The sequence below is a fragment of the Balaenoptera ricei genome, chromosome 1 (genome assembly GCF_028023285.1).
Source record: "Balaenoptera ricei isolate mBalRic1 chromosome 1, mBalRic1.hap2, whole genome shotgun sequence".
Lineage (NCBI taxonomy): Eukaryota > Metazoa > Chordata > Mammalia > Artiodactyla > Balaenopteridae > Balaenoptera > Balaenoptera ricei.
In genome coordinates, this window is record NC_082639.1 from 62,191,632 (window position 1) to 62,208,015 (window position 16,384).

At 35.5% G+C, this 16,384-nt stretch overlaps 1 protein-coding gene across 1 annotated transcript in view; it reads right to left on the bottom strand.

Annotated features, from left to right (window-relative positions):
• NEGR1 (neuronal growth regulator 1) overlaps window positions 1-16,384 on the bottom strand; it is an 836,678-nt gene that overhangs the window by 442,689 nt on the left and 377,605 nt on the right. The window contains exon 2 of the mRNA XM_059915204.1: window positions 11,211-11,443. Within this exon, the coding sequence (XP_059771187.1) occupies window positions 11,211-11,443 (233 nt within the window). The remainder of the gene's footprint in view (window positions 1-11,210; window positions 11,444-16,384) is intronic.

Sequence of the window (16,384 nt, forward strand, 5' to 3'; positions counted from 1 at the left end):
CATAAACTGGGTGGCTTACAAAGAGCAAATATTCATTTCTCACAGTTCTGTAGGCTGGGAAGTCCAAAATCATGACACCGGCAGATTTGGTGTCTGGTGAGAGCTCACTTCTTAGATGGCTGTCTCTTCACTGTAACCTCACATGGTAGAAAGGGGGAGGGATCTCTTTGGGGTCTCTCTTATATGAACACTAATTCCATTCTTGAGGGCTCCATCCTAAGGTGTGACCTAAGCACCTCCCCAAGGCCCCATGTCCTAATATCATAACTTTGGGCATTAGGTTTCAATATATGAATTTTGGGGGGGGGTCACAATATTCAATATATAGTAGCCGGGGATGCTCTTAAATATTTCACAATATACAGAAAATTTCTTTCCCTCCACCTCATACACACACACACACACACACACTCATATGATCCAAAATGTCAATAGTGCCAAGGTTGGGAAACCCTGTTCTAGATAGGTATGAAAGTATTTTATATTTTTGAGAGAGAGAGTGTGTGTGTGTGTGTGTGTGTGTGTGTATTACTTTTCCATTTGCTGCCATAACAAATTACCACAAAGAGTGGCTTAAAACAACACAAATTTATCTTATAATTCTACAGGTTAGATGTCCGAAATAAGTGTCTCTTAGTGAAAACTGAGGTGTTGGCAGAGCTGTGTTTTCTTCTGGAGTCTCTAGGGGATGATCCACTTCCTTACCTTTTCCAGCTTCTAGAGCGTCCCCATATTCCCTTGCTCATGATCTCCTTCTTCTATCTTTAAAGCCAGCAGTGGTGGCTTGAGTACTTCTCACATTCCATCACTGTGATCCACTTCCACAGTCATGTCTCCCTTTGATTCTCTTCTTCTGCCTCACTCTTTCACTTTTAAGCACTTTCGTGATTTCTTTAGACCCATCTGGATAATCCAAAATAATGTCCTTATTTTAAGGTCAGCTGATTTGCAATCTTAATGCCCCTTGAGACATGGTCATCTTTGGGGACCATTATTTTGCTTACCACAAGGAAGAACACATGTGCAATTTTTAGCAAAGTTATTTGTACATAATAGGTATTGAATTAAAGTGGGGTATTGAATTAAAGTGGGACTGCCCAAGCATTTTTTAAAAATTAAACTGAGTTAATCCTAGATGTCTTTTTAAAACAGACTACCTTTTACAAGGTAGGGTCCTAAGCAGATGAAAACAATACACATGTGTTAACTTTGCACTGACAAATAGCTCTGAAATCTCTCCTTCCTCAAGTCTTCAACATACCGTTTTAAAACACATCCTCACACCCACTTGCTCAAATCAATATCTGAAAGAATAAGTGAAATACCTGAGAGGAAATTCTAATTGTGTTATTCTTGGCCCTTTTAAAATGTTAGCCCGTTACCTGGGTTTGGCATTAGGAACCCTTGCCTATAATCTTTGTAGTAACTCTGTCCCATATAAAGTATATTTTTATTCTCAAAATAACATTGCTAGGAGAAAATGTATTTTTTTTTGTAAAATGCTGGTATCCCATTTATTATTTTTTCACTACAATATGCGATCACTATTCTGCATTTGTGAAAACATGGGCATTAGCAGAGGATAAGGGTGCTATGACCTGGAATAAAAATAAGCAACCTAAGTCATGAATGCCTAACTAATCCTTTTAATTTAAAATTTTTCCTGTTATGTCAGCATTCTTGGTGTTACGCCCTAAAGATAGCATCAATACATTAAGTCATAGGTTAAGCAAAGTGATTGGCGTGAAGCCAGGGAGAAAGAAGTACATACACATGTACAACCAATAAGTCTCTATTGAGTCTCTAATATTTGTCAGGCACTGTCTTGGATGTTTGGGAGTCAAAAAGGATTAAGACCCAGTCCTCACCCTCAAGGAGTAAACTGAGGTTCTAATTAGAGTCCATGGATAAATTTAGGGGGTCCATGAGCATTCTGCTCACATAAAGAAGTTTGTAAAATGTAGAGGGTATGTATACTTTCTGTAGACCAGGTCTGCAGGTTTCATCAGATTTTCAAATAGGTTAATGAACACAAAATGTTTAAGAACCATTGGTCTAGATTCAAACCTACTAATGTGGGTTAGTAAGCTTTGACAGCTTAGTGCAGGTGCACGATCCACCTTTCCTGTGTCTCTCTACTGCTCTTACTAGATCACTAAAGGAATGCTGAAGGAATGAGAGGGAAGTGGTATAGGGCAGAGAGGTGTCTGGACATAGAGTGACGCTGATTCTGCAAACTGAACTTTGTCACCAGTCTTAATTTTGCCCATTTTCCTCTTGGCACTAAACATAATTAATTCTTATTGTTCTGCTACAAATCATAAGATAAACAATATCATTAGCAGATTCAAATTTTCTCCTCTGCTAAATTTTATCTTTATCCTACATAAAGGTTACAAGGGGTATGTCATTCAGAATTTAGTTAATGAAAATGGTAAAATCCTAATTGTCTTGGTAGTAATTGTACACATAATTTGGAGAAGAAAACAGTAAAATTATTTCATAGATCAAATCCTATTGTAATGACTTCCTAGGAGAAGACAAATTATTTCACCAGACTTTGATTTTCTTTGCAGGGTTTCTCAAAATAAGTGGACCAGCTAAAGCTTGGTAATCTTTTATTTATAGAGAGATTTTCATACTGATGGTGTACATTGCACTGGGATTTGACAGGTATTACATACACAGTTGTTTTCTTTGTTTTTTTTAGGAAAAAATAAAGATACGCTAAGATAGGCAACAAATATAACTGTTCTGAAATACAACACACAAATCCAAAACAGAATTACCAAGAAAATAAAAATATGATCAGTCTGAGCCTTGAGATACTTATCAAACTATGTGTTTCAAGAACCAGAATGAATACACATCAATCATTGAAGGGACTTTTAAAGGGCAGCAAATCTTGCTTAAAGGGTTAACTATTTTAAAATAGTTTCAAATTGCATTTTTAACTCTATGTTACCCAAACCAGAAATACTGATTTACTCAGTCTCAAAATGAGCAATAAATATTGTTCCTCTTCTTATACATCCCATTCTCAGGTATCCTTTTACTTAATACTTGCTAACATGATTCAAAACTTAAACCTTTATGAGAAGGACAAAGGAAAGCAGAATTGCTCCTCAGCAACACTGACCACAAACTATACAACTTTTTGAGATTTCCTTGTCCCTCTTCTGCCACCCCTCAAAAACTGATCCAAGTCATGTGTAGAACAGATGTACTGAAGTAGAACCTTCCTTGCTGGCACAATTCACTAGTAAAAAAGATGTTTATTTAAATTTTAACACTGTTCCTCTTGTTGTTACCAATTCACAAAGTTCAGCAGTAGTTTTCATGAAATTCCTTCTATAGGAAGAACGGGTGGTTCAGATGGAATTCAACAGTATGCAATATCTATAAATATTTTTTTTTTGCACTTTCCCATCTCTCTCTCATTCACAAAGGACAGCATATTGCAAGTTTATAAGAAAATATCACCAACTTATTAATCCCCTGTGTACAGTAGGCAGTATTTTGGATTTTGCACAGTTTTGATCTACAATACTGTTCTAATACATCTCTTGTATTAAACAATATATATATAACTTCATATACGAAATTTTGGTTAGGAATATATGATCACTACACTTAACAGAGAAAATCTTTTTCAAAGAAAAATACTATTTAATGAAATCTACCTTCTCTTTCTGCTAATGCTTTTATCTCAATTGCAGAAAAGTAATGGCCAATAATCTTTTCTAAAGACTATAAAAGAAAAAAAAGAATATTTAGAAGAGAAGAAAATGTTCATTCTGTAAGAAGTACCAATATTCAAAAGAGAAGTTCACTAAAAATTAGTTCACTTAACTTTATTTCTTATGAACTCTAATAGTTACACCAATAACCTAATCAATGTCAATACACGCACAAATAAAAGTGAGGTAATGCTTTCCTAGAAGCTGGCCTGATATGCAGTGCCATGTAACTATAGCATTTCTAGTCAGACTGGATTGTCTGAAATGAAAAATGAAATAGTCCACCTGAAAAATACATTAATTTTAAAAGTTTAGGCATTATTTTACTGCCTAAAAAGGCCTAGCTCATATTAAGTTCAGATGAGTGGACCTGAGTTTTTCTGTGAAGGTATGTTTGAGTGAATAATTTAGCTGAAGTCTAGATCACAAATGACACCTGAAGGATTTATTCTTTCCAAATTTCACAAATTAGGCATAATATTTCTAAACTGTTTAGATACCAAACCATTATCTTTCTGGACATCAATACTATTGCCTCATATATATTAACAGATTAAATGTTTCCATTGGATAAACTATCTGGGGAATACAATGACAGTCCTAGTAACTAATGAGGGATATGCTCCAAAAAGCTTATAAATTATTTTCTTCCTAAATTACAAATGTACAAGTCTGTATAGTTCAGACCAACATAAATAGAAAAATGTGGGGGGGGAGGGGTTAGGTAAGGTTCCACTGTTACTAGTACATCACTGTGGGAAGAATCTGCAAGAACTAATACAACCTTATTTATATCATTTCTCCTACTTAATCGGTCTTTGAACCAGTGATTGGTATATTCAGGTACTGATTAGTCTGCACAGACTCAGTGAATGTTGCCACCCACAGGATCTTTTCCATAATGTGAATTGGGGTAAGCAAAAAATGATTTATGGTAGAATAGGTAGGAATTCCCTGAAGAGGGAAAGACAAAGAGTATGTACACCCCTACCCATGTAACTTTGATCTCAATTATTTGATATCACTTGTTACCTAATTTTAGAGAGTAAAGGATTAATATTTTCTTATAAGCAGATAATATATTTAATCATCACATATAAGGTGATCTTAGATATTTATCTCTGTTATCAAGTTAATGAAATAGAGATATGGATCCTGTACAAAAACTAAGTTCATTTTTGGTGATTTTTTTCCCCTAAAATCAACAACAACAAAAGTGAGCTCATAAATTCAGAGAACAGATTGGTGGCTGGGGGAGAAGAAAGGTAAAATAGGTGAAGGGGATTAAAAAGTATAAAATTCCAGCTTAAAGTAAATAAGTCATGGGGATATAATGTACCGCACGGTGACTGCTGGAGGAGGTCATGGAAAGGACATGACAACAGGTTGACCCTTGGGCTGGACTCAGGCAATCTGAGGTTCCTCTCCCCCTCCCCCCGTCCTGTATGTTCTGCCCACCCTTTCCATTCTAGGAGACGTTTCCAGGATGCAGCCTTGAGAGAGCAATGTGTTGTTAGGACCATCTGAACTGAATACATGACTGAACCCTGTTAAGGCCTCTATATAAACTTTTAAGATTCTGGCGGGTCGGTTTGGAGGTCTACTCATCTTGTGATCACTCAAGACAAGCCTCATATATAAGCTTCCTTGTTTCTTAAAGCTGCCACCTACCAATCTGAAATGGTCTGCCTCTTTCTTAGGTCTTTCCTCGCCCTCTGTGTACGGTGACACAGTCTGGGATTTCACCAGAGGAACTCCCAAGGTTGCAAATCAACAGTGATTACAGTTAATAATACTGGATTGTATATTTGAAAGTTGCTAAGAGAGTAGATCTTAAAGTTCTTCTCACAAGGAAAAAGAAAATTTGTAACTATGTATGGCGACCAATGCTAACTAGGCTTATTGCGGTGATCATTTACAATATATACAAATATGAAATCATTATGTTGCATTCCTGAAACTAATATAATGTTATATGTCAATTATATGGCAATTAAAATAATAATTTTTAACGTAATATGTTTTACAACTATTGATAAGTATACTATAAAGTTACATCCCTTAAAGCTAAAGGTTCTTTGGCTGGGATAATGAAACATAATTATGTTAAGGAACCATTCTTATTTTGGGTGGTTTATTATTTGTTTCCCAACTAAAAATATTAAGAATATATGCTTTGGGTCTTTATCACTTCTTTGTGTTTTAAAGTAGGTCCAAAATTGGGGTTCCTATATATAATCTTAATCTCCCCCACAGGTATAAATAGAGATTGAATAAAACAGAGTGGAGGCAGTCTGAGGGCTTTGCCCTAAACTGCTATTGCATTCAGACATTGCCTATTTTGACATCTATGGGCTCTGTTAAACTTTTCTTAGTGCTAATATTTTTCTTTGGTTTCCGTTCGTAGATTTTTGAAAAGTTTGAAGTATTTACTGTTGCAGAACAATGACTTGAGTTTTCTAATGGATGTGGTATTTTAACATACTTTTTTGACCATTATAGCTTTTCTCCCCTTTGGGTCCTTCGAGGAAGGCGGGCCCATGTCCTGTGATGCTGCGTTATTGCCAGCCCGCTCAACTTGGAGCAGAAGTGAGGTGTCTTTCTCTGCCAGTGTGTTCCTTGTGTGGGCTTTAATATTCATAAAAAGGATGTTAGAATTTGATTAAGATATGCTGGTCTTCAAAGAATATGGCTCTAAACTTGTGGCCACATAGAATAACTGCTCTCCAGATACTCATTGGTAAGTATAATTTTGAACTATCTTTACCTGAATTCCTATTCAAAGACCCACTGAGAGAAATAATATTTGTGAAGGTTTGACTCAGGAAAGATAGGCTCTAAAATTTACTCATAGATTAAGCAATAATCAAAAAGCAATCTCACTGTTATTGAATTAGCATCTTGTTAAATTTATTTTTAGATTAAAACAATTTTTTTATACTTCCCTGCACTTCAGGTTACGTTGAGAGGTGTTATAGAGAACAATCCTATGAATGAGTTCTGTGCATGCCACACAGTTACTGCTGAAATATTCCTTACAGCTCACAATGATATTCTGAGATGACTCACGGTCAAATTATTTCCCTGAGTAACAGGACCAGAGCACTAAGAAATAGAAGTTTTAACCTAACCTTCAGGGCCATGGAATGAATAGCTGATCTTGTTTCTCTTTCTGTGTTGGGTGCTAGAAATCTTAGAAGTAAAAATTTTACCAAGCTCTAAAAATATATAGAAATCATGGCAAAAATTTTTATAATCTATTACATCTGACTGCATCCTATTCTTCTTACCTTATCTTTTGCTTCTGATTTCTCCTAATTGCCTTGGTGTACTAAATACTTTGGTATAAGCCACTTTAAATTCCCAACCAATGTAAAACAGAATGTTAATAATGAATGGTATTTGAATGTGTTGTCTTTCCACTTTACAAAGATTTTCTCTAAACAATGACTAAGCCAGAGGCAAGGATCTAACATGGTCATAGTTAGGGATCTTTGACTTGAAAGAAGATGGAATTTAAAATTAGGATATTTATTAGGGAATAGTCTTGTGATAAATCTATGGAGAAGGAAAAAGAAGGTAGGATTGAACAGAGCAAGAAGCTGAGCTGTAGTGGATGCTGTTCAATAGCTTCAGCTGCTCTCAAGCCAAAATAGCCCATCGGAGTTATCCTACTCGGGCTGGAAGGGAGAGGCTTTTATACTCCCGGCGTTAATCAGTCATCAGACGTTGTTGCTCTAGGCAGAACTAGGCTTTGCCTCTCTACAGCTGAGGCTAACTTTGAAAGGGCTGACCACTATATGCTGTCTGCTGATGGCACTCCCAGCAGCTAGGAAAACAAGCCCATCCTTGAAAAGGGAAGCAATAGCACCCCGTCTATCACAAATATTTTAGGTAAGTAAAATACCCTGAGGAAATTAGAACACACTCAGCAAGTTAAACACCCTTGAGAAATTATTTTGCTCATAGGCTTATGTGCTAGTCATACCTCCTTCTATACTGCCTAGAGAAAACCTAGAGTATGTCTCCCTGGAAGGGCACGAGTTGAATGATAAACGTTCCATCTATTGTGTGCGTGTGAATGTGTTTGTGTGTGTGTGTGTGTGTGTGTGTGTGTGTGTGTGTGTGTGTATCTTAAAACAATATACATTTGTTATTTCAGTTTCTGTCCTGGCACATCTTAACTGCTCATAGTCTCACAAGGCTGCAGTCGAGGTGTTGGCTGGGGCTGTTGTATGTATATTCAGTTATTATGCAATATTTTGGGGTGTCTATTTTGTGCTGTATACAACTTAGACTCTAGACATGGACTTAAAGTAGAAACCATTGTGTTATATATTTGAATGGAAAGCATTTACATTTTATGTTTCGTTTCAAAACAGTATTGTAATAGGGATCTCCCTTCACAACAAGTATTCAAGCTGCATACATTTTTATACTCATGAACAAGAAAGATACTCTTAGTAATGCTACACCACATGATTTGAAACACTGGACAATTAGGTAACTTGGTTTCACAGCGTTATATACAGGTAATGAAAAATTTATTTTCTTACTAAATCTATCAGCCAGTTTCCACCCCCTTGAAGCAAAACTCCAATTCACCACATTCTTCAAATTTTTGAGCACATCCATTGTTCAGCTCAGTTGGTGAAAGAAAAACATGGAGATAAATAAAGCGTACTTGCAGAATAAATACTAGAAGGTGCTACTGTGTAAAAATTAGTTTGCATGGTTCTCAATACAAGTGTTATACAAGTGTTATGAAATATTTTTTTTTTCATTTTTTAACTTAAAAACCTTTTTCCCTTTCAAATCAAAAGCAAACAGTCAGAGTGGATTTTTTTTTTTTTCCCAGTCATTTGTCTTTTTGCTTTTGACTAGAACAGACCTTAAAATTTTCTGATCTGAGTCCTCTTCCTTCAAATGAGAAAACTAAAGTTTAGAGAGGCTTGAGAATTACCCATTTCGTGAGGGAAAATTCAGGATTGGAATCCAGGTTTTCCAACTCCTACTCCAGTGTCTTTTCTCCCCCATTATTACATTTATTGATATTAATAGCTCTGAGAAATCAGTAACATAAACAAATTTCCCATGCGCAAAGTCTGTGTGGGCAAGATATCCTTTTGATCACCCCCTTTCTAAAATGACTTTTTAAAAATAGCTCCCTTGAGTACATAGTTTCAACAATTAAAGATGAGCTTTGTTTTTACCAGCCAATGTGTGTTTGACATTAGTGATTAATAAATAGCTTCCTCTCACTTGCTAAATTTCTTTATCTTGTTGAATCAAGGCTTGACAAATTATTAGGCAATGAACATATACTTCAAAACTATCCAGCTACTCCTGAGTATCAGACAACCTAACAAATTTAGAGACTGAAGAAATGTGCACATCAGTTTATTTTTGTTAACTGAGAGGAAATGTAGCTTAAGTAGGGTTTGACTTTTTAAGACATTTATTTAGTTCTTGAATTGACTGACAAGCCTATTAATTTGTTCCCTGAATTTTATTAATGTAATTGGAAAACTGCCCACATGTCAATCAACTTCTATTAAGTAATTATGTTCATAAATACTGTAAAATTATTAGCTTTTAATTTGACCCAACCACACACATCAAAACAGTAACACAAATTACATTTTTCTAGAGGAACAAAATATTATACTGATAAAAAATTCAATAAGTGCATTTGTAAAATGTACTTCCTAAAATGGTGCCCAAAAGTTTATACTGGCCAGCAAAAAAGAGTGCCAAAGTAAGGCATGTAACAGTTTTAAAACTGTGTACAGTATTAAACAACCTATGTAATATAAAGTTATGAAGAAATTCTATGGAAATTAACATTTTCATTAGCAGGGCATATATATATATGCATATATATATGTATTTGGGGTCTGGTTAAAAAATATGGGCCTAACAGGGAATAAGAGAGAATAGAAAAAAGGAAAGAGGGATATTTTTAGTGTTCAGAAGTATATTGTTTAAACATATAAGAAGCAAAATGTCTTTATCTCAAGTGACTCAAATATATTACCATCAAAGTGCACTTTTCCTCATGTAATAAAATTTTTTTGTAGTGTTTGAACTAGAAACTCAAGTCAAAAGGCACTGAACTAAACAGGAGAACAGGATTAGGCTTGGATAACTGAAGAAATGTGTTTGTGTCTTGTAATCTCATGTCATTTTTTGAAGCTGGATAAACTGCCCTCTGGAATCTCTGGATAATCTCTGAATGAAGATGGACTTTGATGAAAACTTTATTATTTTCTTATATGCTCTTAAATAAGGAACATCACCAAAGTCTTCAATGATTTGTAATAAGGAAAACCACTGAGGAAATTCACTGCCTTACTCTTCAATTTATACTTTCCTTCTTAAAGTTAATTGTTTAATAAGTTTAATCATTACCACAAAGTTAAAATATTTACTAATAATTGAAGCTTTGTTTGAATACAGTTGTACCTTTATGTGAGGAAATAAAGCTCAATTAATAAAGTTGTAGAATAACAATCTTTTCTGAATGTAAGCCATGTACCTAAATTAATATTTACTGTTGATTTTTGAAGGGTAAACTCAGAAATAATACAACTAACTTGCAAATTCAGCTTTCCTGATAGGAATAAAACATGCATGCGCTGGCACTACATTATCATATAATTTGTTATTAATTTTACTTAGAAATGCTGCAATGTCATTTTGAGTTCCACAGTATACTATTTCTATGCAACGAACACATGGTTTATCTATAAGCATGAGGATATAATGCAAAAGGGCAAAAATACACATTTTCTATTCTACTAGCATTATAATTATATTTTCCTTGAAAAGTATTTGTGTTGAGGGTAAAGATGCTCTTACATTTTAGTATGCAAGAAAAGTAAAATAATTGGATGATTCTGTTTATATTTGGAGATTGTAAGTTAGCTAGCATGATTTATGATCTACTGAAAGTAAAAGTATAAAGCATTGTGAACCATATTTTTTCAATTATTCTATCTTTAAATAAAGTAATTCTAGAAGGCTGCTTCTTTTCATTGTGACTTAAATCAAAGTAAATAGAAGCTGAATCGAGACAGAGTGTTGGAAAGCTTGAGGATTACTTTTAAAGAGTTATTATTCATATTTCAAAAAGTTCTAATATTTTAATGTAGCCATCATAGGCTATCAAAAATTTATTTTAATGTACCAATCATGGGTTCACAAAGATTTATTGAAGGGGTGAGTCATAGGAAGATACAAAATGAATCATATACAAAATAATCATAATGTGATGTTAATGGATAATTTTTGATCTCAGTTAAGTGGGGATTTGTATGCCTATAAAAGCCATTATACTTAACGGAATCTAAGAACATAAATCCCTGAAGACAATGACAACATATCTTTCAACATTGTCAGCTACCTCTCGGTCATTTTGATATCTAAATATTGAACATTTCTAAGCATAGCAGACATGGAAATGCATACCTTGCACAGTTAGATGCACCTGCATTGTTCTCGGTGTATGTTGAGTCTGAACAGAACATGTGTATGGGCCATCGTCTGTCACATCTACATTCTGTATCTGGAGGCTGTAGTCCCTTTTATTCAATGTTGAAATTGAGACTCGAGGATCCACTGACCACTTATCACCTCCCGCAAAAATAATACTTGACCGGTTCAGCCAGGCACCCTTTGAAGCTCCATCTTCCAAATAACACCTACAAACAGACAGAACATTATTAATCAAAATGAAAATGAGAGACAATATTATCTTTGTTCTGAGTGTATTTCCATATGCTGAATTACGGCACTGCATCAAATGCAAACATCAGCCATAAACACAGGAGACATGAACACACTGGTACATTTTTCATTCCCAAAGCAAATATGAAACAATACCTTCCTACAGTTTGGTTTAGTTTTATTTTTTAAGTGTGTGTGTGTATGTGTATTTTAATTCAAAGCCAGTCAAAATCCTTTTTTATTCTGTCTGGATGACAAGTAAATTTAAATAAGGTTAAATTAGTTCAAATAACAATTTCAACATTAAAACACATTTCTTTCTTTGAAATTATAAGAAGTAGAATAGGTTCATGAGCTAGCCTCGTTTAACCCAATCCAATTCTGAATATACTGTACCAGATACATAAAGCACAGAATGGTACCATATACATGTTTATTTTTAAAATTACCTGCATTTGCAGAGCGGTAGACCTGTACACTGAAACTATGAACTGCATTTCACTGATAATATTGCTGTTGTAATTAAATGTAGCAAGGCTAATATAATACTTCTAGTAGCAAATTCTTGCTGTCTTTTCAATAAACCGACCAATAGTTTTTCCAGAAAGCATTCATTTATCCATCAAAAACACGTATGGAGCATCTACTATTCATGGATTCAAAGGGTATTGCCTTTGCTCTACAAAACTTTTAGTCTACTAAGGAGGACAATCTAATTAAGCCAACCAGTTAATACTATACAGAAAGAAGAATATTTTTATGAAATCAGGCACAAGGTACATGAGAGACAAATGAGGGTTACTTGACTTAGAAAGGTTGTTGTGAGTACAGAAAAAGGCTTTCTAGAATAGAAAAATGCCTGAGATAAAGAGATGAGGAGTGGAAGATGTGGTGTTCTAGACAGAGGTGCTATATGCGCATAACTCCCGGGAAAGGTGAGAGAGACAGCCGGGCATTTTAAGGAAGTACAGAAAAGCATGGGATATAAGGTAGGAGGGATGAGAGACAAAATCGGAAAGGTAAACTAGAGCTAGATGATAATAGCAAGCATGATGACTACTAGTAGATTTTAAGGCCAAATTTGAAGCCATTTATTCAGAGTTGTATTCTATAACAAAATTTAAAAATATAGCTTTGTATCTAATAGGAGTCAGTCATGTCAAGATTTAGAACAGGGGCTTCCCTGGTGGCGCAGTGGTTGAGAATCCGCCTGCCAATGCAGGGGACACGGGTTCGAGCCCTGGTCTGGGAGGATCCCACATGCCGCGGAGCAACTGGGCCCGTGAGCCACAATTACTGAGCCTGCGCGTCTGGAGCTTGTGCTCCGCAACAAGAGAGGCCGTGATAGTGAGAGGCCCGCGCACCGCGATGAAGAGTGGCCCCCGCTTGCCACAACTGGAGAAAGCCCTCACACAGAAATGAAGACCCAACACAACCAAAAATAATAAATAAAAATAAATAAATTAAAAAAAAAAAAAGAAATAAAGCTTCTAGGAACATTCATGTACAAGTTTAAAAAAAAAAAAAAAGATTTAGAACAGAAGGCTGTGGTCATATATCAGTGATTTTGCTGAGGACTGGCATTCTAAGTTTCAACTTGAAAACGTGCTGCTACAAATTAAAGACTGGTTCTCTTAAATGAGTACAAAGCACAGCTACAGAATGAAAATACACATACATCGAAATAGTTTGACAGCATTCCTACAGAACACCTTGGGGGATTGAACACAGTGTTTTGAGATTGCTACAAAATTGCAAGCTGAAAGCAACAGGGTAGGCTGCTGCCAACTGTATCAAACTAATCAGTGGGTGAAAAAATAAGGAACAAGGTACATTGCAGAATCTAATTTGCAGTCAGCTTCAGCATCTACAGAATACAAACTAGCAGAAGTCATAAAGGTCATTGTTAATTGAAAAGCTTTTCCTGATGTATTTAATGAAGAAAATAAAACCGACTTTAATGACATAATTAAACAATTATAGTATATTGTCATTCTTAATAACATTCAGAAAGAAGATACAGGGGTCATAGTTCCCATTTCACAAGATCACACGTGTACTGGTATAGCATAGAACACTGAAATACCACTACTAGGATTATGATAATTCCGCTGTCTGTATTTAATATCTGGGTTCATCAAATGTTCATTGTGTGACCTCTGCATTTGTGGCCTTCACACTTTATCCTATCTGGTGCTCATAACAACCCTGTGAGGTATAGATTGCTATGCTCAATTCATCACTAGAATATAAATGGAATTTTGTGGTTAAATGACTTGCCCAAGCCACACTGTTAGTGGGTGGCAAAGTTGAATTCATAATCAAGCCTTCTATTTCCACATTCAATGTCCTTTTCACCATAATGCAGATCAAAGACTTTTAAAATAGTTTTCAGAAATGGGAAGATGATTAGAATGTTGCAGACATTACTGCAAGTAATTTCTTATTTACTGAATGTGACCAACTGCTTAACCTGTCCTATTCTAAAGGAAGTGGAAAATTAATCATTAATGGATATTTTACCATGAAAGTCTGATTTAGAACACTCTGCCTGGCATTTTCCTTTCCCTAGAGACAGCAGCAGCTTTACCTTTATTTGGGGGGGTATCAGGAAGACCACAGAGAGTAACTAGTATTTAGATACTAGAGCTTTCATAGACCCGATCTGGGTTCTAGCTCGTAATCTTAGCATAAGCACTATTCCTCTGTTCTGGCATGTCAGGGACCTTCACAGGAGAAGAGACTCTAAGTTCTTCACTGAGAAAAATGAAAAAAAAGCGGGGGGGCCCTTTGTGTCTCCTCGGCTTGGATAACTATCTTCCATAATTGTTATTGGTCCCAACCCAAAGCTTTTCAAGACATACATTAGGAAGACCCTTGAATGAGACCCAGGGAAAAAAAGAAAATTGGGGTATTATTTCCTTGGACTTCTGTAGAGCAATTCTCAGATTACACTACTGAAGTAGAATCTAAATAACTCAAATTACCATATATGGAATTTTACAAATTGAGAATAGCAAGGCCTAGGAATGACTTTCTATTTTTATAAAAACATAAGATACTTATACATACTATATGTAATTTTAAGCTCAACTATAAGATGATTATGTAAAATATATGAGATAGGCATATACACATACGATTCCTTGAGAATAAGGACTATGTCTCCTATCTATCTACCTCCTCTTTGTTCTCCACTTCCCCCTGAGTTTGTTTTTGGTTTTGTTTTTGCTTTTTTCATGTACACAAAGAGATACTGCTAGATATGTGTATGCTGTATTAAGAAGAAATTCTGGAAAGAAGGAAAGTATTTAGGGTATGATAGAGGGGAGCGGGAGGGCGGAAAAAGGACAGAAGTGGTGAGAATTTCATTTTGTACTCTTTGGGCATCAAAAACTTATTTTTTTTAGTTGAAGAACACTAATGTGTAAAGATATAATCTGTTGGAATCCTTGCCCACACAGAATTTATAATTTAGCAAGGATAATAAATTATATTCATGACTAGCCATCATAAAGAATAGGAAGTGAAAATATAGTAATTAAATTGTTGTTATCATGGATTATTATAATTGTCTGAGGGTCTCTTGCTTCTGCCCTTGACTCCGTTCTCCCCGCAATAAACAGAATGAACTTTAGAGTTTAAATCAGATCATCGACAACTCTAAGCCTTCTTATTTCACTCATAAGAAAAACTCTTAATCCCTATAGTGACCAATCGTCCTACGTGATCTGGCCCCTTGATGCTTCTCTGACCTTGTCAGTTCCCACTCTTTCCCATTTACTCTGCTCTAGACTCTGGGCCTCCAGCTTTGCTTCCAACAAATCACACTTGCTCTTGCCCCAGGAAGTTGGCATTTCTTACTGCTTCTTCTGCCTGGAACTCTCCTCCCCCAGAGGTCTGCATAATGTATTACACAGTAGCAAAGTTACACAGTAGCAAAGGTGAGGGGTTCTCCTGTTTAGGATGGAGAAATTAATGTGTGAGAGAGAGGGTGGTGAAGCAAAGATGATCAGATCACTGATGAGGGTAGGATGAAGCAATAGTTCTCAGGTCAAAAACTTGGATCATTTTTCATCTCTGGACTTCCAAATAGAACGTTTTAACAGCTAGTGATCTTAGGATCCCTTTGAAGTCTAGATAATGAAATAATCTGAATAAAATGTTTAATAATGAATATATCCTTTAATTGAGTATGCCACAGCTTTTTTTGAAAGGAGTTTCCCCCCCCCCCCACTTAAAAAAATCTTCTAGACTACCTACTTTATAGGGAGATGACTGAAGCAGTTCCAAAAATACACTCCTCAACATAAGCTGTACTAACACCAAGACAAATATCATGACAAACACTTAAATTTTCAATCATCTGGATGTTGTGTAACATAGTTCCAAACATCTGGTTGCTGGAAAATGTATAGGAAATAGCTTTAATAGTTCATTTTGTTCAAGACTGTTATTTATTTAAACCCAGGCTTAAGATAGTTAATGCTTTTCTAATAAGACTGGCACTGCTGCTTCTGAAATCTTTTAAGGAGCTCCTTTATAAATGAGATTTGTACATATCAGGCAGGTCCTTATTTTGAGGGTATAAAGTCCCACTTGGTGAGGTGCTAGTTGAACAAAATGATGTTGGAGTAATTCTAACAGACCTCTCTGTGACACTCTCTCCTGTGGTGATTAAATCTGAAAGGTGGACATCAGAGAGCTTAGTGGAAATTAGCATATTTGGTTATTTATTATTTTTTAAACTCGATTAAGAAATTAAGCCTGTGGCTGCTGAAGAATGATTTTTTCCTTTCATATCTCTAAATTCCCTGTAACACATTCCAAAAACATAAGCCTTAGCGCCATTACCATTACCCCACACAGCAGGATTTATTCCGCTCGATGGAAAAAGACCAGCTTTTCTCAAGACC